The 24,717-nt window shown below is 37.3% G+C and overlaps 1 protein-coding gene across 1 annotated transcript in view; it reads left to right on the top strand.

Moving 5' to 3' along the window:
- Ctnna2 (catenin alpha 2) overlaps nucleotides 1-24,717 on the top strand; it is a 1,018,251-nt gene that overhangs the window by 397,056 nt on the left and 596,478 nt on the right. Inside the window, exon 7 of the mRNA XM_046432228.2 lies at nucleotides 2,251-2,454. Within this exon, the coding sequence (XP_046288184.2) occupies nucleotides 2,251-2,454 (204 nt within the window). The remainder of the gene's footprint in view (nucleotides 1-2,250; nucleotides 2,455-24,717) is intronic.

Below are 24,717 nucleotides of genomic sequence, written 5' to 3'. Positions count from 1 at the left end.
GTATGTGTGAGTGTGGTGTGTCTGTGTGTATGCACGTGTGTGTGTGTGTGTGTGTGTGTTTCTTTATCAACAGAAAAGCAGGAGAAATAATTTAAATGAATCCCCCCTGGGAAGAGATGTTGCAGACCCAGTGCTCGTGCAGATGGAGGGTGTAGCAGGAACACCTGTGCCCCCTTCTTGGGTTTCCTTTGGAACTTTCACCTGTAATGATGGTCCCCAAATATCCACACACTGCACTAAGTGTTCCATGTGATTTCCTTATTTTTTATGTTCTTCTTAGTTACACATGACAGTAGAGTCTATTTCAATATTTTTATGTGAACATGGAATATACCTTATTTTCATTAAGATTCCAGTCTTATGGATATACTCAATGTTGAGAGTCACTGAGTCATATTCAGATATCAACACAGCAAAGTTATTTCAGATTCATACCACTGTCTTCCCTATTCCTGTCCTCCCTCCCTTTCCTTCATTCCCCTATGTCTAATCCACTGAACTTCTACTCCCCCCCCACATCGCCCTGTTGTTGTGGGTTAGTATCCACATATCATAGAGAACATTTGAACTTTGTTGAGATTGGCTTATTTCACTTAGCATTGTAGAGTTTCGTTATCACAGTCTCCAGATCCATCCATTAAATGTCACAAAGTCATTCTTCTTCATGGCTGAGTAATAGTCCATTGTATATATAAACCACATTTTCTTTATCTGATGAGGGACACCTAGATTGGTTCCATAACTTAGCTCTTATGAATTGTACTGCTATAAAACATTGATGTGGCTGTGTTAATATATTATGCTGATTTTAAATCCTTTGGATATATACCAAAGAGTGGGATAACTGGGTCAAATGGTGGTCCCATTCTTAGTTTTTTAGGGAATCTCCTTACTGATTTCCAGAGTGGTTGCACCAATTCTCAGTCCCACCAGCAATATATAAGTGTGCCTTTTTCCTCACATCCTTGCCAACACTTATCATTGCTTGTGTTCTTGATAATTGCTATTATGATTGGAGAGAGGTGAAATTTCAGTGCATCATCATCTGTGCTCTGGTGTGCACCTCCTACAAGCATGAGCCCCCATCTCTCCTGTAGCAGGTCATTTTACATCCATTAACATGTTTGCCTTGAGCAGAAATGGGTCCCCAAAGGAATCTAGCCTTCAGGCAGCATAGCTTTTCTTCTGGGTCACACAGTGTATTTTCACTCACAGTGTCCAGCTCTACTCTTTAGCTGTAAATTCTCCAGGTTCTATGCCTACAGTTATGACTGCATTTTCCATCTTCTTTTTGATTCTTGTCTCTCTGTATACCCTTTGAAACTAATATAATCTGGGTGTTCTTTAGTCTGCTCTTCTTACTTGATGTACTTTACAAGTGAGACATTCCTTATCTTGTGTCCAGATACCCTAACGCTGCCTGAATCTTTCCAACCTTCTGTGAACACCTCTGCCTACAAGTTTCCAGGCTCCTCAGACTTGGCAGAGGCAAAACTGAGCTCACACTTTTGTGTGACTCTTTCCTTTTAGGATCCATCACTATTATCCCCCTTATCTAGGCTCCTTCAGAAAAATGTGAGTCCCTCTATCGTGATACTGTCAGTTAATTGCAATAAATCTAATGCATGTGGACTTAGATACACATCATGAATCATTTTCTATAAGACTAATTTTCACACACAAAAAAATATTTTAGTTCCTAGTGAGGAATTAACCTGCATTGAATATGCCTGTTGGGTGCTATTTGTCTGAGTTTTCAAAGACATCCTTCCATAAGATTGTCTGCTTTTCGTGAGGAGGATGTAATGTATACAACAAGTCATGACTAATGCATACTGACATTACTGATTACATATCATGTTGGAGCTCTAAAATCTTTCCATAATCCCTCTCAACTGAAACGGGTTTTTTTTTTTTTTTCCCTTGAAATTCCTGCACTTAAAAAAAATGTCAAGCCAGTGTCACTATCTCACATGAAAATGGCTCTATTCAGATAGCCTTTGCCAAGAACATATTCTTCAAACAAGATGTGTCTTCAACCAGAAGAGTACATTTGGTGCAAAAACATCGCACAGAAGTTAACACTTTGTCAAGGCCATTTGAGAATTTGCCTCAGTAACCAGTTTTCTCCTCCACAGGGGTTGTCTTATCCTGGGCTTCAGATATTAATGGTTTAGAAAACAGTAAAAAAAAAAAAAAAAAAGGCAGCCATCCCCCTTCGCTGCTCATTTCTTTGTTGTCCTCTTTCAGAATAAGATCATCCTGGACCCCATGACGTTCAGCGAGGCCAGGTTCCGGCCGTCCCTGGAGGAGAGGCTGGAGAGCATTATCAGCGGCGCAGCGCTGATGGCTGACTCCTCCTGCACCCGGGACGACAGGCGCGAGCGCATCGTGGCCGAGTGCAACGCAGTGAGGCAGGCGCTCCAGGACCTGCTCAGCGAGTACATGAATAATGTAAGTCCCGGGCTCTCTTGGTCCTTGTGTCTCCGTGGATTCCCTTCTGCGATCTCTTGGCTGTTAGGAAAAGCATGTGTCGCACCACCCAAAGAGGACAGGTGTTCCTGGAAGAGTGTCAGGTGACTCCAACCAGAGATCCTCTTTGGGGATAGATAGCCTGTGTCCTGATTTCGTTTCAGATTGCATGTTTAATATTGAAAAGCTTGGTGTGGAGACTGGTATTTTGGGAAAACTCAGTTTTTGTTTTTTTTTTTTTACATGAGTGATGACTTCTTGGTCATGTTAGTGGCTGCAGTTTGCTTTTTGGTTGCATTCCAGTTGGTAAAGGTAAAATGATTGATGGAGACAATGGAGATGGAGAGTTCTCTTTCACTACTAAGCACACTGTGAAAGCGAAGGATACCTGTAGATGCGAATCACAGATCCTAAATGGGTTTTTAAATGATTATATGGGATTGGTTAAGGTGGAGAAATTCTAACTGCAGTAAAATCTAGAGAAGTTTTATTGCTTCATTATACAAGGAGGAATTCTCATAAGAGTGAGTTTTTAAGTTTTAAAATCAGTATGAGTAGCATCAGTTGTATGGAGGAACAGGCAATAACCATCCTCTTCTCCAGTTATAAAATGCAACAGTTTTGTGGACCTTAAACTTCAAGATGGAGATAAAATTCATATATATATATTTTTTTTGCTTTGAAAGTCACTATATTATGGTTGTGTTGATTTGCTACGTTTATCTAATTCAGGTAATTCCCAGTACTTTCAATAGTAAATGATCCAGGGCTGGGGTTGTGGCTCAGTGGTAAAGTGCTTGCCTCGCATGTGTGAGGCACTGGGTTCAATTCTCAGCACCGCATATAAATAAATGAATAAAATAAAGATCCCTCAACAACTAAAAAAAATATTTAAAAAATAGTAAATGATCCAGAGCCATGTCCTGGACTCTTTGGATTGTGAGAATTCAGTATAAATTGAAAAAAAATGTAAATCATGTCATATCTGGATGTTATATGTTGAATGAATGTCCTCTGTAGTGGTCAGGTAGGTAAGACATTGAAAATCTGCTCACAGCTTTTGAAATCCTGGCTGGTATTGTTAGAATACCCCGAGGCAGTGCTGAAACAAAGCAGCCCTTCAGCACCTTTAATAGTCCCAAGTAAACATATACAGCTCACGGGTCATACAAGGAGTGAGCATTGGCAGTGACAGTGCTGCTCCTGCCAGACTCTCCAGAGGACTTTATTCAGAAAGCAAAAGGATATTTAATGAGAACACCCTACAAAGTAAAAATCAAAATCTGTTTTCTTCAGATTCTTTGATTTTGGAAGACTTGCCCATTTTCAGCACACAAAGAATAAAGTGTGGATGCATCCTGTGGTACCCAGCTGCTCATGAGGACTTCTCTCTAGGACCCTGGATGGCCAGCACTTTCTATGATTTTGGTCCATGGGTGTGATGTAGGGTTCTGTCAGAAATGTTGATTGCCAATGTCTCCAGCCCTGAGCAAGTCTTTTGAATAGCAGATTTGTCAAAAAAAAAAAAAAGAGTGTTTTTAAAATCTGTGATTCTGTTTCTTGTTTTCAGCAGAAAAGCAAAGGGCTGATTACTTGTCTGTGGAATTTGGTTTTGTGTTACGGCATGCTGGTATTTCTATCAGTGAATGATTATTGACCAAGAAGGAAACAGAGAAAACTACAGAGATGGTGATGGTTAAAATCTCAGTATAAATAATTCAGGGAAAAAGTTTGTTCCTGTGAATGGAAATCACTGACTGTGATTAAAGAAGAGTCGATCAAGATGTGACATGTAATTTTCAGTTCTGTGTCCAGAATACTACTGTCAAGTGGAAGTTTTTTTCTTTCAGTGTGAACTCATACAGATCAGTAGAGCTGATAGATTTTTGTCTTTTATTGACTCCAGGCTCTCATTTTTTGTTCAGAAACTTGTGATACAGGAATCTTTTGTCCTTTTATTAAAATTTGGTTTCCATTTTTACATGATTGCAGAGAATACATAGAATACATGAAGTGCCTGTATTTTAAAACATATAAATTTTATTCATATTGAACTATCAGAATCAAAGCCTGAAACAAACAAACAAACAAAAAACACCTATTTGACTTTTATATTAACCACATAAAATTTAGTTGGCCACAAGACTATTTTGGTGATTTCAAGATAGAAATGGATACAGCTAGACTGCCCTGTCCAGTGCACTTATTCTACCACATAAAATCAATTTATATTTATTTTATTGAAGCATGTATTAATTTTTAAAAATGTACACACATGTATGCCTTGACTGAAAAGTCTCTTGCAATTAACAGCAGCCGGTAAATTACTCAAACATTCCTGGGTATTATATTTCTTTTTCAATTTTGTAAGCTTTGAGGAATGAAGATATTATCAAATTATTACCCCACAGATTTTCATCCTGATGTGCTAGGCAATATTATTAAGATAAAGAAATCATTAAACCAAAAATATTTTGAAATTGGCATAATTGACATTTCTGGCTTCTAAAATTCTCTTTCTCTGTCTATGATGAAAATTTAATTTGTAGTACTCCTTTGTAGCCAAAGCTGCTTTAAAACCCTGTACATGCCCAGTGGCAGGGACTGGAGAGGGAGACTGCAAATAGCTGTGTATGCTGAGAAAGAGAAAGCAATCTTCCTGGGGCCTGGGCTATGTGGTCTGGCCCATGGTGCCTCTGAGCTTAGTAGGATTTCAGCTCCTTGTTAGATATTTCCACAAATGTATATTCAAATGAATGAATACTTGTGTTTATGAATTGAGGAGGTAACAAAAACCGTATACTTAAAAGAAACAGCACTATGAGACAAAAGCCTGGGGAAATAGACACATATGGCAAAAATTGTTGTAGAAATAATTTTAGGAAAGCCCTGAGTGGCTTTAAGTTCTGTCATTTTCAGATGTAACCCAAAGTGAAAAAGTTCTTAGAAATAGTCTGCATTTAAATAGACCATCACTATTGTACACATGTGGAGATGGATGGGTATAGACTCTTTTCAAAAGGACAAGTGGCCTATAAATGTAAATTTGGATTAGCGCCATCAGTGTGGTTTTTGGAGTATTATGCTGAGTAGTATAAATAGTTCCTAATTATAATGATCACATAAACTTTTCTCTGGAGCTTATAATTTTTACACAGATTTGTTTCATTTAAAAAAAAAAGATCTTAGAAGCAACCCCATGATAGGTTGCAAGTGAGCATGGTATTTTATTGATAAAAATTTTGTGATAGATTGAAATTTAGAATATTTTATTCATTCAACAAATGTGCATTAGCTCCTTTGTGGCAGACATTGTTCCCAGTCTTCTGAGGATACAGACATGAGCAAAGCAAAGTTGTTGGCTTTCATGAAGCTTATACTCTTCAAGGAGGAGACAGATGATAAATGTGTAAGTAATCTGAGTAAGCATTATTTCAGTTGGTGTCAAGTGTAAAAGGGAAATAGAGATCCTGGGAGGTAGGAAGCTTGTGGGGCTGCTGTAAGGAGGGACTGACTGGGAAAATGAGAAGATGACACATCAATGGTGAGGGGACAGAGAGCACTTGAGGTGGCAGGAGCTAGGGGGAAGGACTAGGGCCTTTTTCTGAGGACCCAGGGGAGCCAGAATGGCTGTGTGAGTGAGGAGGGGTCAGTAGGAGATAAAGTTTGAGTCAATGAGGTGTCAGTCTGTGCAGGGCTGCATGCACTATTATATGGAACTTGGATTTCATTCTAATGGAATGGGAGACCTTTGGAGAGCATTGGCAGAAAATGCCATGATTCAGGTGTGAAGATCAGGCTGCAAAAGTGCCAGGGTGGAAAGCAAGAGATCAGGCGGTAAAAGTGGAAATCAGGAAGACAGGTGAGGAGTCCCTAGGCCTTGGAATACTTCATGAGACAATGGTCTCCTGTGCCAAGCGGTAGCATGGAAATGGAATGTCTGAATTCTGACTATATTTGTAATAAATATGTGCTTATACAGTAACCAGTGGGAAGAATGTGTGAGTATATGGATATAAAGTAGACACTGGGCATGGTGAATGACAGTTGCAGAGCGGTCAGCTGTAGATAATATGATATCTTCACTTGGTTTTAGTAGCACAGAAAATTCATATTTACTCAGATATAGTAACAATTTATTAATAGCTTACTTGGCAATGGCTGCATACTCTTATGCAGATTATATTTGAAAGGGTATTTAAGTAGAAAAATTTTGTTCCAAAGTTCTAGTACCTCACATTCTTATAAATATAACAGACTGGGCAATATAATGCTTATTCCAAATACTAAACTATAATGCAGAACTATAAGATGAACAATTAATACTTATTCTAGGTACTAAAACTGTAAGTGCAGGACACTAAGAAGCACTAAGCCATTACTTTTTTATGCACAGTTCACTGTTTAGCCTTGATGAGAATGTGATGAACAGATGTGCCTGGACCTTGTTGTGTGTGTGTGGGTGCTATACAACCTGGTTCAATTTTAGATGTTTGGGTTCTCTGTGTAGCTCTAAATGTTTTTAAATAATTAATGGAGAACTATAGTTTTTTTCAAAAATCAGACAATTAGAGTTCAACTGTCTGTACAGTGATGGCAGAGATCCTGTTGACATAAGGTAACAACTTGCTGATCCCTACTAGATTAAAATATAGCAAGTTGCTTTTTTACTCCTATTTTTTTTAAATTGCATATTTTATAAAAATGTTTGGATCCAAATTTTTTAAACTTCTTGAAGCATCTAATGTATCCCCTAACTTGTAAACCACTAATGTACAGGTAGTAAAAGCACACAAAGACACATGTATGTGTGGACATATACACACATTATAAGTGCCTGAGGCATTATTATCATAGCCTTAGCTTTGCAGAGCAACTTAAAGTCCAGGCGGCTCCTGATGGCGCCCGAGGACTGGTGAGCTCTATAAAGTCATCTGTAGCCCAGTTTCCAGGCTCCCAGCACAGCTGTGCTCGGACACATTGATCCTCAATGTGGTGTGAGTCATAGGTGAAGTGCTACTCAGGGCCCCGGAGCCTCAGAAACCCATGGCTTTTACACTGTGTTTTATTTTTTATAGTAAACAAAAAATATATGTTCACTGTAATGGAATAAAAAGTAAAGAAAGGAGAAAACATGATTTATAATCTCAGCCCATGTAAAAAAGCACCGCTAAAAATTTGGTATAGGTCTTCCAATGTTTTTGAATGTTTACAAGTGCTTTATTACACACACATGCATACACATACAGAATGTCATGCCTTGATTTTTTTTTACAAAAAAATGGACTCATTGTAAATGGTGTTTTATAATCTATTTTCTTTACTCAACATATTGTGAATATGTTACCATATCAATAAACATTCTCTAACCGTATATTTATTGTCTGCATAGCATTTTATTGTATGAGTATGTAATATATGTAATAATTGATTTAAAAGCAATGCATTTTAAGTGTACTTATGGAAAAGATGTTGATTAATGTTAAGTGAGGAAGACTTTTCACACTGTCAGCATAGTGTCCTGATTTATACCCAAAGCATGACAAAGAAACAAAATAGGAAAGGACTGAGTACAGGGCTTTATAGTTTATATAATTTAGGGAGCTCCTGGACAGTTTTATGAACTTTTGCACATAGAGAAAACTTAAATGCCCATGAAATTCTATTCAAAATTATCTGTGTGTATTTTTCTGTATTTTATCGATTTTCTGTTTAAATTTAATTTTTATTTATTAGAGTTTCTGAATCAACTATATTCTGTAGCACTACTCACATGGCCCAGAACAACTAGTGGGCATGTTCAATACCTGAGTTTGATTGTGGCGTCCCAGAGAAGGATCGAAACCTGAAGGAGGGGTCATCAGAGGGATGAGTTTGGCATAAGAATTGTCACCCTGCCATATTTCTCCAGGATCAGAAGTCAGGAAAAAGATTCAGTTATTTAGTTGTTATTACTTAAGAATAAGGCTAATTGTTGGCGCAACAAAAATTTTGTTACCAGTATAATCTAGGCCTTCTCTTTTCTCTCCTTCCCATTATTATGCAGAATAGGGTATGAAATCCACAAAAGTCAGTTTGGCCAGTTATGTTAATGTGGGGAGAGGGTAGGCAGGGGAGTCAAACTCCTAATGTTGAGGGTTTTATGGTTTCTCCCATATGTGGAAGCTATGGAGGAAAAAGGAAAAGAAGGGAGGGTGAAGGTTGGAGTCCATGAAAAATGGGAGGGAGACAGTAAATTAATTATAGGTTTTTTTTTTTTTTTATTGGAAGGTTTGACTTAAAACAGAATAGAGGAGCTGGGAGTGCAGCTCAGTGGTAGAGAGCTTGCCTAGCATGAGCTGAAGCCTGGGTTCCATCCTGAGTGCCACAGGAGGTGGGGTGATAAAAACAGAAAAGACAGTGACGTTTAAAATGCTTATGAGCCATTTGTGACCTGACGTTCCCATTCCTCCAGAAGGAGCCCTCCATTCTAATGAGAAATTACGAGTTGCCTTAAAGGGATTGATATCTTTATTCAGTGGAAAGATTCTTAATATCTCATACCTGGTACCTACAGGGAGAAGATTTTTATCCTTGCCTTTTCCGTATTCATATCTTTTCTCCTCCCCTTTTTGGTTATCTGTCTTCAGGTACATTTAATGCCTTCGCCTCTATTAGTTTTAAACTCTAAACTCATCTGTGCAATTATGTTTTCCATAGGAAACTTTTATGTCCATAAATAAACAGTCCTTTACACATTTTTACTTAATATTTTGTGATCAGACATTTTAAAATAGGAACAGGTTACCAACCCTTTGTTCAAAGAGTAAAGCCGTCCTTCATATCTGCTCTTCCAAAGAAATACGGTTAATATGGGAGTCTTTGGACTTTTGCTCTTGAGTGTTTTGGACTTTTGCTCTTGAGTCATGGCACTTAGAATCCATCTTCCTGCATTTCCAGGTAGCTTTCAGGGTGTCTCCCAGAGGTGCCCTGGAATTAGAATAGGAAATACAGACTTTTAAATTTTTTCTTACCATCCTTCTTCATCTCTTATTGTTTTCCTTTTCTAATGATATTGAACTGGATTTATTGTAATGGGATCTCAGCCCTAGGGCATGTAAGGTGGCACTGACTAGACACAGGTGGTGGGAGAACATCCACCATGCTGTCAGGACAAATTCCCTGGGGAGAATAATGAGGGTGAGAGTGGAAGAGTGATTTGCCAGGTTCTGGAGTTCCACAAATCACATGCCCACTGACTCTGAGAGGCTCCAGGAGGACAGCCAGACTGGCCAGTGCTTGGTTGGCCTTAAGGTGATCTGTGCGTAGCATCCAGTGTGGCTATGGAGCACTCAGAACCATACAAAGCAAATCCAGGTTCCAAAAATAAAAACAGAACCTGCCCCCAAAAAACTTCTGATTTTTGCCCTCCAACTCTGATTCTAGGACATGTAATCACATCTTAGAGCTATAGAATAGTATCCTGTCACATCTGAACAATAAAGGTCTGAACTTCAGTGGCTCCCTGTTAACTTCTTTACAATGGAAAAAAGAGTTTTGACCAGGCAGTATTTGGATCTTCTTCCTCTACCCCTGCACTCAGCATTCTCTCTCTCTTTTCTTCCCTCACTCCCTCTCTTTCTCCCTTCTACCAACTGTGCCTGGTAAAATTCTTGAACATTCCTTTGTAGGCATGGATAAACTTACAGGAATGTAATAGAATTGCTAAGTGACAAAAAAATGATAAAGTAGCATACTAGAGGTCGGCCTGTGGATTTCTTATGGTCTAGATTTAGGCTTTAAGTGGGGCATGTGTACAAAGAAAATACACTAGTCTGGAGACCCAGCTGGATGACCAGTCAGATTAGACCTTGGTAGAAAGTCTGAATTCCCAGATGGTTTCAGCAATTGAGCATGATCTAAGAAATTAAAGCTTTCCTTCAGAGAGTAAAATGGGAGTATGTGCTGTTCTGGGGAAAAGTGCTTCCTCCTCCAGGATTTTCTAACCAGAAGCCAACAATCATTCCTTATCAGGACCAGAAAGTGCATCTCAGCATGCATTTACCTCTATCCATGGCTGGACACTGGGTTTTCAGATACTTTGTAGAAGCAAATACCAATCCCCAAGATGAAGTCACAAAGAACAGAAGACAGCATTCCAGAATCACCTAAGGCAAAATTGGGCAAGCTAACAATAAGAATTGGTATAAATAACAACTATAGGTTAGCCTTAGAAGGTTTACAATTATTAAGGACAGATTATAAAATAACTTTAAAGAAATTGAAGAGTGTGTTGGAAATGATGTAAGAGCAAGAGACTCAGAATTGATGCTTCATACTTGGAGGACAGGATTGGGAGGTGTGGTGGTGGAGGGAGATGGTATTATTTGAAAGGGGTAGGAGGAAGCCTGAACTAATGAGGAAGACTTGGTAGTTGAGGGTTGCATTAGTTATCTTTTTGTCACTGTGACCAAAATGCCTTTCAGGAACAACTTAGAGGAGGATAAGTTTATTTTGCCTCATGGTTTCAGAGGTTCTGTCCATGGTTGGCCAATTCCATTGCTCCTGGCCCATGATAAGGCAGAACTTCATGGCAGAAGGGTGTGGAGGAAGAAAGCAGCTTAGGACATAGCATCCAGGATGTAGAGACAGGAGCCAGGATGACAAGATACAATCACCAAGAGCACTCCCTCAGGGATCCACCTCCTCTATCCATGTCCCACCTTCCCACAGTTATCACTCAATGAAGTTAAGATGGAGCCATTAGGCTATAGTTCTTATAATCTAATCATTTCACCTCTGATTATTAATGCAGGAGCTTTTGGGGACATCTCATATCCAAATCATAACATGTGTCCAGCCTTTTGCTGTTCAGAATGATGCGGTTCACACACTCTTGCTCTAGTGTTGGTGGTCATCTCTTAGCAAGAAGATGAAAATAAAATCCTTTCCCAGCTGAAAAATTAAATTCTAAGAATTCTAACCAGTTTCTTTCTTTATCAGATAAACCCTTCATGACATCCTTGAAATCTTTTATTGAATTACTCGAGGTCAATCAATATGAGGAGGAAGAAAAAGTACCAACATGAGGTAGTAAGGGGGATGTCCTTAACTTAGAGAACAGGGCTTGTTGACAGCATCATCAGATTTGTCTGTTGTAGTTAAGGCAGCCTGGACAGCACAATCCATCAGTTGATCTTGGAAGAAACTTTCCAGTTTCTTAAGGAAGACCTCACAAAACTGTCACAAAACTGATAATGAGAATGCTTTCTTCAAACAAATGAGTCTGGAGAAAAACCTTTCATTTGAGTTTTCAAATTATATAGAACACCACAAACTCTGGATTGCTTTCTCCATAATGGATTGTTTCAAAGATAAGCTTCAAAGAGCCTCCTTGGTTGGGTCTAATGATGCCTTGTACCCATCCTGAGAAATATTTCTCTTGATTCTTTTAGGATATTATTACATTCTAAGAATCACACATTTCACTGGTGGTGATATCGCTGTACGTCTCAGACACACCAAAGTTCTTCCATATCTTGGCTTTGCACCCAAGACCACTCTGATTGCAATATTTTTCTCAAACTTTGCATAGATGACTTGTCAAAGTTTTAACTCAGCTGTGTTCACTTGATTGCATTGGTACATTTGATTTTGCAATTGCACCTGCTGCTCTCCCAAATTATATCATTTCTTTGAGTTGTTATTATCTGTTCCCCTACTGAAGTTTAACACTCATGAGCAGGAATAGTATATTGTTCACAATCCTATAGTAGCTAGTGTATCTAGCATGGCACATAGGATGCTGTAAATAAATATTTTATAAATGAATGAATAAATTACCTTTCATTTCCCTCTAATAATAATAATAGTAGTGATAATAAGGAAGAGAAGGAGGAATGGGAGGAGAACAAAAGAAGAAGGTGAAGGGGAAGAAGGGAGAAGAAAGGAGCAGTAGAAGCTGTAGCGGCAGCAGAAGCACAACCAATATATTTTGAGGCCACTGAGTTCCATGTCTTAGAATAAAAAATAAATAAATAAATAAAGTAAATAAATTAGCTCAGGTCAACTCTACTTGGTTTCCTCAGACCTCATTTTGCAGTGCCTAGACCTTTTTTCTGCAGTGAAAGCTTTATTCAAATCCCTAGCAGAAGCCCATATCAAATGTTTTCTAGAAAGACCTGAAATGATGCCAGTAACTAGCAAAGAGAAAATGATACAGAGCATGTCATTTTCTTGCTGTTCAGTTCAGAGAGCACTACCAAGCCACTCCCTTTTATTTCTGTCATTCCTGGTTGATCTGTTTTGGCAATCCCTCAGGATATACCTGAGGGGCAGGAGGTGGATCATTTTTGAGTTCCTATAACTTTCTACAGGTGGGATGAGAACTTCAGAAATAACTTAGTCCATCACTTTCTGAAAGACACAAAAGCGTTTCTCTCTGCACCTAAAGAGAGAAACACTCTAAACCCAGTGTGGATGCCACATACCTGTAATCCCAGTCCAGGAGGATTCCCAAGTTCAAAGCTAGCCTCAGCAACTTAGTGAGTCCCTAAACAACTTAGCAAGACCCTGTCTCAAAACAAAACATAAAAGAGGTTGTGGATGTGGCGCAGCTGGTTAAGTGTCCCTGGGTTCAATCACTGGTACAACCAAAACAACAACAACAAAGATAAGTCAGTGATCAAATCAAGCTTAATACCACACAGGTATCAAATGGTTTTTCTTTTAGTGAGTATAAATACTGTTGTAAGAAATGATCAGGTAAAATATCTCTTGGGAATTCTTTCTTGAGCTGTGCATTACTCAGCCTGAACATGTAAGATATCAGAGAAGACTCTTAAGCTGGATGGTTAATCTCTTCTTTGAATTTATTAGACACAGACAAGCAGATCATCCTGTGAGCTGCTAATTGAAGGGTAACTTTTTTTCTTTTTTTAATTCAAACTGTCTATCCTCACCACCTTCAAACACTCTTCTTCCTACATATCTACTCCCCCATCTGTAAAAAGACAATTTATCATCCTTGGAAGGACTGTGCTCTCAATAAGTGCCAGAAACTAAAATATCCAGTCTCACTTATTATTCAGAAATCCTCTTTCTTTAATAACTTAATTGCTGACTTCAGTTTTACTAACTGCCAGTTTGGCTGCAGCTGGAAAATTTACATGAACCCAGAGCTATGCTTTGGCCAGTTTACATCTTGAAGTGAGCTTTTGCTCTAGATCCTTTCAGTGCCTCTTGTAGGGCACAATTTCCAAGAAGAAGCACTTTGTTTGACTGCTCTAGGAACTCCTAAATCAGTATGTGGAACCCACATATGAAAATCTTGAAAGACATACATATCAGGGCTTTTATCCAGTTCTAAAACAACTGAACCTACAGGGATGCAGCTTGGGAAGCTAGATTTGAGTGAGTTTCCCAAGGGATTCTTCTGCTTCCAGTTTTGGATCCACCTTGGATTAGGCTAGCATAAAGAACTAACACGATTCAACATCATCAGACTTAGGAATAGGTATCATCATTTCCTTTCCTGTTCCCTCAAAATTATCCCTCTCCACTCCCTGCTAAGGAACCACTGGAGACCTTTGTAGGCCAACATTTCCTTCCCTCACTCCCCACCGGCCCACCACTAAAGTGACCCAAGGGACAACACTAGCATATTCAGTGAATTTCACCTTGATATATTACAAAAGAGAAAATAATGGCCTTTGTAATTGTTCTGCACACTTGCATGTTAGAAGAAATTAGTTAAGAGGCCTTTAGTCTAGTAGCTAATTTTATACTTTCAAATTCTTTGGGAAAGCTGTTTTTCTCCATGAGACTTAAAAGGTAAAAGGATTCTCTGAAATTCATCTTATTTATCACTGACATTGCCTGATTTTATGTGCCTTACCCCTTCTGTTTGTATTCTTTCCATCTTCTAGTTTATCTGTCTCCAATAGTAAAACTCATTAAATTACATTTTTTCCTTAATTTTCTTTCAGTTTTTCTAGGATTCTTGAAGGATTATAAGCCATTTTCATAAAGACCCTGCATTTTGATTTGAGAACCATTAGACAAAAATTAGCAACCGGCTCACTTGAGGGGACGGTGGAGATAAGTTGTTAAGGAACTGCCCAAGGTCACAGGGCTGCACATAAATAAAATCCCAAGGAACTCAGGTATTCTGGTCTCTCTATTGCCACTCTTGGATTTTTTTTATTGGTTCTTGTTGTTCATATTAATGGATCTAGACATAACATTGGATTTTTTTGCATTCTCCTTTCTCCATTTAAAGCCCTGCACTTTGTATTGCCCATCTTTTCTCTAGTAATGTTTAGTTCTCTCAGAGTTAGAATCCAGAAAAATCTTTCCACAAGCATCTATAGAATCCAGAAGAACTCTGTAAGAACTCCAAGTAAAAAGACATCCATCAGATTCAGGATATCATCAGAATTCATTACAGAGGAGCAAAGAAGAGCTTTTGTTGAGAGGAGTAGGGTATAAATGGGGTTAGATGATTCTGTTCTTTTTTTTTTTCTTTTTTCAAGAGTACAGACTCTCATAACTTCAGTCTCTAGGTAAAGACTGTCAACTTTGTAGGAGACAAGGGAAGACACTATAACCATAATAGCCAGCATTCTGATGTCACAATTTCTAGTTCCCCAGGTACTAAGTTTCGTGGCTGTGTGCTCAACAAACCATGTCTGTCCAAAGACTTAACTTTTACCATTTACTTAAAAAAACAAAACAAAACAAAAAACAAACAAAAAACCTCTAGTTGCCTGCAGCTTCAAGTAAGAGAGATCTGGTAGTTTGCTTTAAAAAATAAACAAACAAACAAAGGAATAAAATATGCATGTTTTCTTTATTTAATGGACAGATAGAGGTCCAGTTGCTTTTTCAATAGTTTCAACAGATCATCCTTTAAAAACAATTTCATCTTTCTCTTCCTTTTCTTTAGAAAAAGCTTCTGTCTCAAATCTCTGCATCTTTAATGGTTTTGCATGTAAATCACATTGTTCTGAGTTTGTGCATTGCTAGCTGAGGATTCAGCTCTCTTGGCCCTGCTGAATGAGCTATCACACATCCCTCTGATATTTGGTTGTTTCTTCTTCTTTTTGTTCTTAAAGATTGATGCCCTTAAAAGAAAATTGCTTTATTATTATTTTAAAGGGGTTTCAGAAAATAGCAGTAATAAATTTGTGTGTTAAATCGGTCTTCTGCCACACCCTGCTTTTGTTAAAAGCAAAATGATAGGTTCCGTGCATCTCTATGTCCACAGTTCATGTTGTTTTGTACCCTAACTTGAGCAAGTAGATGAACTAAGGTAAGATGATCAAAGCTTGTTTACAGAGTGAGTTGAGAGTTTTGGATAAAAGTAGAGAGGTAAGACACGACGCAGTGGAGTAAAGCTTAGATGTGGGAGTCCATTTGATCTTAGTGCTCTTGCATTTGGATGTTCATACCATTCTTAGTGAAAGCATTAAAATGTTTCCAACTTAGACCTTGAAGGAATTGGGGTTGTGAATACTTTGTAGTTAAGTAGGGTAACTATAGAAACAGAATTTATCACTTGATGATAAATAATTCTTAAGAAATTTTGTTTCTGAGTCCATGGCTGCCCTATTCTGCTTAGGAGGTGACAGATAACAGTTGCACAAATGATAACAAAATGTGACCTTTAGTACTATGTTCAGAAAGAATTGAATCTAGTGTTATTAGCGCAACCGTTTTATTAGAAGTAAACAATTTAAAGTATCTTTCCCAACATATTTGGAGCTACAGTATCCTTGTAGATGGACCATTCCTTTACATTTCCTTGTTATCTAAAAGTTACTTTGAATCAAATAAGATGATCTTTTCATCCTGTGTTATTATTTTATATGTGACTCTGACTCAGTTTTATATTCTTAAAACTCAGTCAGGCATGTGAACTGATTATTTGATTTATAAACAGTTATATTTATTTTTATAATTATGATTAGTTGATTTATAAACAGACACATTGATATACTTATTATCAATGCAGTGTGGATTATATGAAATTTTCATATGGCTGCTGAAAACAGTGGTAAGAAACAAGACAGAATAGATAACGGTGAGGGCAATCATTAGGGAAGTTCTTGTGGTGTATTCCTAATATGCTGTGATTATTAGCATTACACCTTATTAATTTTTCCCTGCAAAATTAATATATCCACCAAATTATTCTCACTGAACCAAAGATTATTTACTAGCCAATCACATATAGTTTGGCATCTATCTATATGTGTAAGGGTTAATAAATTTGTGTGCTTGTTTTATTAGCTTTCGACACTGTATTTTCTGGAGCCTTAGGTGCTTCACAGTTCCTGGGAGTGATAAGCAAGACAGGGATGTATGTGGTTTCTGGTTCCCTCTGCTCCAATATCTACTTCTCTCTGAGCAGTCCCAATACTAATTGAACTAAATATTTGGTCGTCATGTAAAATTTCATGGGGGAGGGGGAAGATTATTTGATAAGATATGTTTGAAAAATAAAGAGGTGCTTGATTCATGCCCCCAGACTTTTATCTGAAATAGACAGATAATTGACAGAAATTTAATTATGAGGTGTAACTTGTTTAGGTATTTGTGAATATATTCCTGGATCTGAAACAGAGAAGCCTGGCTCTTTGCCAGTAGGCAGGTCTATCCTGAAATGTCCAGATGACTCTAAGCCTCCTTCCCTCTTCTGGCTGTCCATTGACACTAGCTGTAGGAAATCTCCCCAAGCAAGCAAGGGTAGGTCTGCCCACCTCTCTGTCTCCAATCAGTGTCCTCAGCAGCCTCTGGCCACATCTGTCACTCCCTGGACACTCCTCTTTGATTCTGCTTTGCCCTCCTGGCCAGGCATTACACTCTGACTACGAAGTATGATACTAGACAGGGTGGCAGCTTCATTTTCATCATTTTCTTTAGAAATTTATTTAGAAATTATTGTTCTCTAGAAAATAACATGCACATGATATTTGGCAACAGAAATAAGTTTTAATGATCTAAAACATCTCCAAACAACTCTTTATTATTGGGTAGCATTCTCATCCCTGATAGGCACAGATGAATTGGAGGCTTTATCTTACCTTCTAATGAAAAATTGATTTATACCAATTCAGTTTAGCAAAAGTAATGTTTATTTACTTGTTGGGTATATTGATCTGTTTATTTTCTTTAACTCACAAAAGATGATAATTAATAAACTTTAAAATAATATTTTTAAGTATTACAGAAATGACATATTCTATGTGGCTACTGTCTGGCAAAGGTAAGGTGATTTTCAGTTTTATAAATAAAATGTGTAATTGAGCATATTTTAGTTTGTTCAGTACAAGGTTAATATATATGAAAACATTATTAAAAATGTATTGAGGGGGTTGAGATGTAGCTTAGTGGTAGAGCACTTGTCTAGCATGTGTGAGGCCCTAGCACCACACCCCACCAAAAAGAAAGAAAGAAAATAATGTAATATATTGGGTGTTATGTATCATTTTATGATACAATAATATTGTATCATTTTATACTACAATAATATTGTATCATTTTATACTACAATAATATTGAATGTAGCACAATCAATGAGTGGCTTGTTTTGCAGACCTTTGAGTTCCTTCCAATTAAGTTCCTTCCAATTATAAATGAAAAGTAAGTAGCAAGATAGAAATAAGTAGATGTGAATCAGATTTGCAAAGAGTAGGGATGAAATAACAAAGATAACACTTGAACTATTTGAAAGGTGTGAATGAATAAGAGAATAAAATCAAGAACAAAAAAATCCTATTTAAAAATTGACTAATTATCTGAATAGACATTTCTGGAGAGTAGAATAGTGGTTATCAGAGGCTGGGGAATATAGTGGGCAGTGAAGATGGAGAGAGTTTGGTCAGTGGGTGCAACAGTACCAGTTAGAAGGAAGAAGTTCTGTTGTTCTTTGATACAGTTAAGCTAATATAATTAATACTGCATTGAATATCTCAAAATAGTTTGAAGAAAGGATTTTGAATATACTTACCATAAGAAATAATAAAATTTAAGGTTTTTGTTCTTTTTATTCTTTAAAATATTTTTTTTAGTTATATATGGCAGTAGAATGTATTCTGACATATCATACATACATGGAGTATAATTTACCATTCTTGTTGTTGTACATGATGTGGAGTTTTGCAGGTTGTATGTTCATATATGAACATAGGAAAATTATGTCCAATTCATTATACTGTCTTACCCATTCCCATCCCTCCTCCCTTTCTCCAAATAATAAATTTTAAAGTGATAGGTATGCTCATTACTCTGAGTTGATCTCTATCCAATGTATACAAGAATCAGAACTTCATATCACATCTCATAAATGTGTATAAATGCTATATGTCAATCAAAAATGAAATTAGAAAATATTTTAAAATGGAAATTATACTTTGGGCAATAGGAATGATATAAGGTAAAAGTTTTTGTGGAAATGTGAATGATACCCACTGAGCATGGTGGCACACTAGCTTTATTAAATTAAAGAACTAAACAGAAAAAATAAAAGTAAGTTTGCAAATTAAGGTTAAGTTTAGATTACAGAGACCTAGCATTCCAGATAAAGAAATGCAAACTTTGATTTGATATGCAGTTGTTTACTGAATTTTTTTTTTTTTTTGGCTTGAACATGGGCGTAGAATCAGGGAACCTGTGCAGTATGTCTGCCTAAAACAGGGAGTGGCTTCTCAGAGTGTCCACTGGAGACAAGAGACCACAGAGACAGTAGTAACTCTTGAGAAGAGCGCATACAGAAATTGAGGCGTGAGACAGTGGAAATGAAAAGAGAAAGATTAAGGAGAAGGAAGAGTAGTAACTTGATGACTGATGTTTTTCTTCTCCTAGAAGATAAAAGGAGAATGGAATAAAAAATATCCCACTTTTATATTTTTATGAGACACATTTATTACTTATTCATTGAGTTAATATATCTCTAAGTTGGGGATGATCAAATACATTGACAGCAATATTTTTCAAAACAAAAACCATTTAACAGTGTTTAAAATCTGCTCTATATTGGTTTTGATCATAGTTTGTTACTGTGTAAATATTTTTCTTCATCTGCTGCTTATCATATTCACATGGTAGAATGTTTTCATTTTTGATTCAATATTTACAGCTGCCAAAAATTCCTGGCACGAAGCATTGTGTAGTCCTGCTGAGCCTGTGTTTATGTCTTAGACATCCCAGGGTCCATTTAAAGGCTAGGTCCCTTCACTGATGACTTGCTCTGTAAGCAAACCAGCATTTGCTTCTCTGGTGGTCTTTATAAGCTCACTGTATGGGGCATAATAAATTCCACCAAGTAATTTTATCCAGGTGTGTTTGTACATTATCTATAATCCCAGTGACTTGGGAGGTTCAGGCAGTAGGACTGAAAGTTTGAGAACAGCTTTATCAACTCAGTGAAACTTTCAGCAGCAGAGCAAGACCCTCTCTCAAAATAAAAAATGAAAAGGACTGGTGATGTAGCCCCGTGGTATAGCACCCCTGGGTTCAATCCCCAGTATCAGGGGAAAAAATTACAAATGAAAGACATTGTGTGTGTGTGTGTGTGTGTGTGTGTGTGTGTGTGTGTGAGAGAGAGAGAGAGAGAGAGAGAGAGAGAGAGAGACTTAATAGAAGATTGAATTTGAAGGGGTTATTTAACTTTCTTCGGTATATTTTAATTGTTATCTCCTAAATTGAGTGCTAGCCAGAATTATGAGCATGAGATTCCAGAGATCATAGGAAACACCCCAAAAGAAGCTCAAGGATCTGCATGAAAGGTGATCTGTGGCCTGAAATCCTTATTCAGATAGTTCTATGTCCTGTGGCAGCTGTCAGCCATGGTCTTAATTGCCATATTGATTAGTTAACAGTGCTAACATTATTTGGTATGTATTCTATGCAAAACACCATTCTAGACACTATGAGGAATATAAAGCTGAATACATTAGCCACTCTCTATATCTTCAAGGAAATTAGACCTGTAGTATCTAGAAATAAACTACCCTATTCGTTATCTGTAATTTCAAATAGCTACATTTTGATCATTGTGGTTATTCATGACATGATGGGGAAGAATGTATTTGTTGATGAAGATTAATCTGATTCAGATGAAATTCGATACATTATTATCGAAGAAGGGAATTATTACCTACCACAGAACAACTGACAAGTTTCCCCAATTTCCAATCAGCCTGAGTCTACTTGCATTAAACATAGATGGTAAAGGCGGTAATGGTGAATCATGTGGCAGCTTCAGATATGTGCAGAAGCCTTGGAATGAGTCAAACCCTGGCAGTCTGGTATGAAACCTCACTGGGCAGTGCCCTTCTGCCCTTGATACATTGCTAGGTGGTTAATCAGTGTTGATAATAATGTGGCAGTTGCTACCATATCCCTGAGTTATATATTACTTCTTGGGTAATATATAACTTGGGTTACATATTATATATTGGGTTATTTATTACTTCTTTCATAATGAAGCAGGGAAAATTATAGAACATAGTATTAAATATGACTTGAAGTTCTCAGATTTTTTTTTAAATCTATAATCACTGAAACCCTATATGTGAGGGAGATGTAACAGGTTTCATCAAAACCTTTACATAGTTTAATGCCTTTCTGGAGAGTTCTAGAAGCATTCTGGTGGATTGGTAACCAATTAAGTTATTCAATTCAAAATGGGCAATAAATTGATTCTGGAGGAAGATTTATGATCATAGTCTTTAGAAAGTAACAAGGATGATGCTCAAAACAGCAGGACTCGGGGAACTGGAGATGTTTTGATTAGGAATGACAGTAAGAAGAGGGCAGCTGTCTTCAATATTAAAGAATCCTTTGCAAAAGAAAAAAAAATAGACTTATTCTACATGATTACCAAAGTGTATGTAAGACCATAAAAATATATATTTAGGCTCCATAGGAGGCAAACAGGTTTGTGGAGCCAGAGCTCTCCAACAAATTCTACCAACAGAAACAACTTGAGGTGCCTCAGAATCTGGTGAGTTGTGGCACCAAATCTTTGTTGCACAAGGACTGTGACCATTTAGCAAGGGATGCTGTCCCAAGAAATTAGAGCATGGGATTGACTTTAAGCTTTCCTCTAACTCTGATATTGTCACCTCTGTAAATTTATAGAAATGCATCTGTAGAACTTTGATTGGCCCTGTCATCATCAAGAAAACGATCTGTCCTCTGAATGTCAGTTGTCTAGTTTTTCTTTAGTTCACTTTATACATGAGGCTAGTTAAAAAATTAGAGGGAACTTTGGGCTCTGAGATGATTAGAATGGAATTTATACTCCTTTCCACATTCCTTATACTCTAGTTCTTGACAGAGTAATTTTGTAGTTTGCTTCCTATCTGGGTGTTAGGAAGGAAACTAGCTACAAATGATCAAAGATGAGGGAGAAATTCTCCTTTATTAAAAGAGATACTATGGGTTCTAGCCCCTTCTTCACAGGAGAAGACTCTTGAGCTTGGCCTTTGCAACACAACCTTGCAACTTTGTTTTTGGAGAAGGTAAAGACTGATAGGCTTTGAAGCAACTGGTGAAGCACAGATTTCTATTTTGGATTTCTGCTGTGTACTTTGTAGACTTCCTGGAGGCCAGGACCATTTGGCTGTTAATTAATGCTAATGATCCTGGGCAAATTTCCTCCAATGGTTACATTGGCAGTTGCATATTTTCTGAGGTTGCCACCAGAAAATAAGTTCTATTCTACAGAGACATTCATTATATGTGAGGAGAAACTCTACTATGATTTTTAAAGTATTAGATTAATAATTTTTCTCAATTCAAGTATATTCCTATGAATGAAGAGCTAGGCAGTGTGTGTGTGTGTGTGTGTGTGTGTGTGTGTATGGGGATTGAACTCAGAGGCACTCAACCACTGAGCCACATCTCCAGCCCTACTTTGTATTTTATTTAGAGACCAGGGTCTTGCTGAGTTGCTTAGTCCATCACCATTGCTGAGGCTGGCTTTGAACTTGCTATCCTCCTGTCTCAGCCTCCTGAGCCTCTGGGATTACAGGCATGTGCTAATGCACCCGGCGAGGCAAGTTTTTGAAGCATACTTGAGCTGTTAAGAACCCCAAAGAAATAAATACCACTAAACAGTATAAAGCAAATCTGAGCTTCTGCTTTCTGACAGAGCAAGTGAACTTGAAATTTGCCTCTTTATTCCACCTTCATGTGGTTTGATTCATTAACTGCAAAAATAATATGTGATTTTTTTAATCTGGTAATTTTGATTACCTAACTTTAAATTATGAATTGCAATAGATAATTTTAATATCCTGCACAATGCAACTCTACAGGGTATACATAGGTTTAGTAGTGGTTAGTAAACCTTGCATATGACTGACTCTTAAATAAGTTGCATTTTTTTATCATTTAAATTCATTTGAATTTTTATTAATTGCATTTATTTCTTAGGAATAAGGGATACTTTTTAAAATCTAATTATGAAGAATAAGTTTTTAAATATTTTTCTTCTTTTATCTTACAAATCCCCAACCCCCACACCCAGTCCCTGGTAAATGACATTGTTACTCTGCATCTATGACTTTTTAGTTTCCAGAAACACATGTGATCATGCAGAAGGATGTATTTCTTTGCCATTTTTTAAATTTGTATTTCTTAGATATACATTATAGTAAAATCCATTTTGACATAGTGTACACACATGAAGTATAAATTATTCTAATTATGATCCCATGCTTGTGGTTTTAGAGGATGTGGAGTTACACTGGTTATGTAAGAATGTTTTTCTTAATTGATTTTTACTACTCAGTGCCATCTGAGGACAAGTGCTAGTCCATATATTAAGAGTTCACAAGATAAACACAATAATCCTTAACATTTAGAAACTTTGGTAGTAATTTTACATCACCACAACAATTTCATAGAATTTTACAAGTTAACCAGTCCACCAAGGATTTGGAAATTTATTTTTAAAGTACTTTTTATTTCAGTTTGAGAAATATTAATTATACCTTTTCTGTGGTGTCACCCCAAAAGGGAAGAGGGACAGACAAGCAGAAAGGACCAACAGAAGTTCCTAAAGGAAATACAGGCCAGCAAGTACAGTTTAGTGGCCTACAAGATCCCTGATCCAAACACATGGTTGTAGGGATTTGAGGGTCTGTCCCCTAGACTCTGTCTCTAAATAAATTACAAAGTAGGGCTGGGGATGTGGCCCAGTGGTTGAGTGCCTCTGAGTTCAGTCCCCATACACACACACACACACACACACACACACGCACACACACATACACACACTGTCTAGCACTTTCTTCATAGGAATATACTTGAATTAAAAAAAAAAACTATTAATATAATGCTTTAAAAATCATAGTAGAGTTGCTCTCCACACACAAGTTTCTCTTCACCTTATCACAGCTGCCCCAAATCCCCAACACTAACCTTTCAGGTAAATACAGTTACCTCTAAGGGAGCTGTATTGAATTGCCCATTTTACCTCCTTCTTTTGTTCTGGTAATTTGATGAGATTAACTGACAGAATTGAGGACCTGCATGCCTTTTGGGATCCAAGAGGTCCCTGTGGTGATGAGCCCCATGTGCTTCTGGAGATGAGGATGGTTTACTCCTGCAAATCTGGATTGTAAAGCATCAGCCGCAGAGGCTGCCTGGGCCCAGCCTTCCTCTCAGCTCTCTGCATCCAATATCCTTCCTTGCTCTGAAAAGGCTTGCCTTAGAGTTTCACTGTGACATGAAAGGAAATGATGGAAAAAGAGAACTGGCAACAGGGGATCAGGGATGGAAGGGAGGAATCTAGCTGTGTGATGGAGAAGGAACTAGTAAACTTGGTATTTGTGAAACCATGGCTTAAAACCTTTATGCTTCTGTCTTCTATCCTTTGATACCTCTCACCTGCCTATGATGAAGTATTAGAGTGTGAGATTCTTTATTTTTCTTGTTTTCTTACTTCTAGAGCAATCAAATTCAATCTTTAGTTTTGGTTTTCATTTTTAAAGTATTGTCCCAGCTTGAATTTCTTGTGTAAATTGGCCGCTTATTGAAGGATGTTCCATCCATGTATACTATGGATGCACCACTTATAATATTAAAAATATCCTCATTATTAAGTGTAAAAAAAAAACAACCCTGGTATTTGTTTTTCCTGTAATTATTTTAAATACTCAAGGAGTTTGGAATAGACCTATTTTCAAAACAATAGCTGAAAACTAGATTCTCAAACTTTACATGAGATAAATTGAGTTACACACTTGGTAA

The sequence above is a fragment of the Marmota monax genome, unplaced genomic scaffold (assembly GCF_021218885.2).
Source record: "Marmota monax isolate L192 unplaced genomic scaffold, Marmota_monax_Labrador192_F-V1.1 WCK01_AAM20220418_F8-fsc00106, whole genome shotgun sequence".
NCBI classification, from domain to species: Eukaryota; Metazoa; Chordata; class Mammalia; order Rodentia; family Sciuridae; genus Marmota; species Marmota monax.
Note: the sequence above shows the minus strand (reverse complement) of the source record. Positions and strands in the feature narration are given on the sequence as shown.